We start from the raw sequence: 1007 nt of genomic DNA, 5'->3' as shown, positions 1-1007 counted from the left end.
ACAGGACAGGCACCTTATAAATGTGAACACTGTGGAAAAATGTTCAGTCTACATAATAATTTCCGGATGCATTTAAGAATACACACGGGGGAGAAGCCTTATGAATGTGAACATTGCGGAAAAAAGTTTAACCGAAATGGTAATTTAAAAGTACATTTGAGGGTTCACACTGGTGAAAAACCTTATGAATGTGAACAGTGTGGAAAGAAATTTAGGGGAAGTGGTCATTTGAAATCACATTTGAATACGCATAGAAAGAGAGTTCAGAAAAATGCTGTGAAGGTACACGTAGAAAAGAAAGTTTATGAATGTGAACATTGCGGAAAGAAGTTTTACCAAAAATGTAATATAAAAGTGCATTTGAGAATTCACACCGGGGAAGCACCTTATGAGTGTGAACGTTGTGGAATGAGATTTAAGCAAAGTTGTAATTTGAAAAAACATTTGGAGAGGCATAAAAAGAGAGATCAGAAAAGTTTTAATTGGAAAAATTATCTGACAGCACACAAACAGGGGACATCTTATGAATGTGAACATTGTGGAAAGAAGTTTAGGCAAAGTAGTGATTTGAAAAAACACTTGAGAATTCACACCGGGGAGAAGCCTTATGTATGTGAACATTGTGGAAGGAAGTTTAGGTTAAATGCTCAATTAAAAACGCATTTGAGGACTCACACTGGGGAGACACCTTATGAATGTGAACAGTGTGGAAAGAAATTTAGGCAAAGCTGTAATTTGAAAAAACATTTGAAGATGCATAGAAACTACGAATGTATACAGTGTAGGTTGAAGTTTAGGACAAGTCATAAGTTAGAAAATCATACAATGCTACACTCAAAAAAGACATCTTATAAATGTGAACAATGTGGGAACAAGTTTAAGTTTAAAAGTTATTTGAAATCACATATTTGTACAGTAGATAAAGGAGGGATGCCTTATGAATGTGAACACTGTGGACGGAAGTTTAAGTTTAAAAGTTATTTGAAAATTCATTTAAGAATCCATGC

The 1007-nt window shown here is 34.5% G+C and overlaps 1 protein-coding gene across 1 annotated transcript; it reads left to right on the top strand.

The window, feature by feature from the left end:
• Positions 1-23: 23 nt before the first annotated feature.
• On the top strand, positions 24-781 carry LOC117102807 (zinc finger protein 239-like; the record flags this gene model as incomplete). Its single annotated transcript, XM_033243225.1, has 1 exon — positions 24-781. A coding segment is annotated over exon 1 (742 nt), but the record flags the coding sequence as incomplete, so codon positions are not given.
• Positions 782-1007: the final 226 nt, after the last annotated feature.

The sequence above is a fragment of the Anneissia japonica genome, unplaced genomic scaffold (genome assembly GCF_011630105.1).
Source record: "Anneissia japonica isolate Jap-2015-1 unplaced genomic scaffold, ASM1163010v1 scaffold192766_len1091_cov136, whole genome shotgun sequence".
Lineage (NCBI taxonomy): Eukaryota > Metazoa > Echinodermata > Crinoidea > Comatulida > Comatulidae > Anneissia > Anneissia japonica.
The sequence above is the reverse complement of the archived record's forward strand: the minus strand, read 5'-3'. Positions and strand labels throughout refer to the sequence as shown.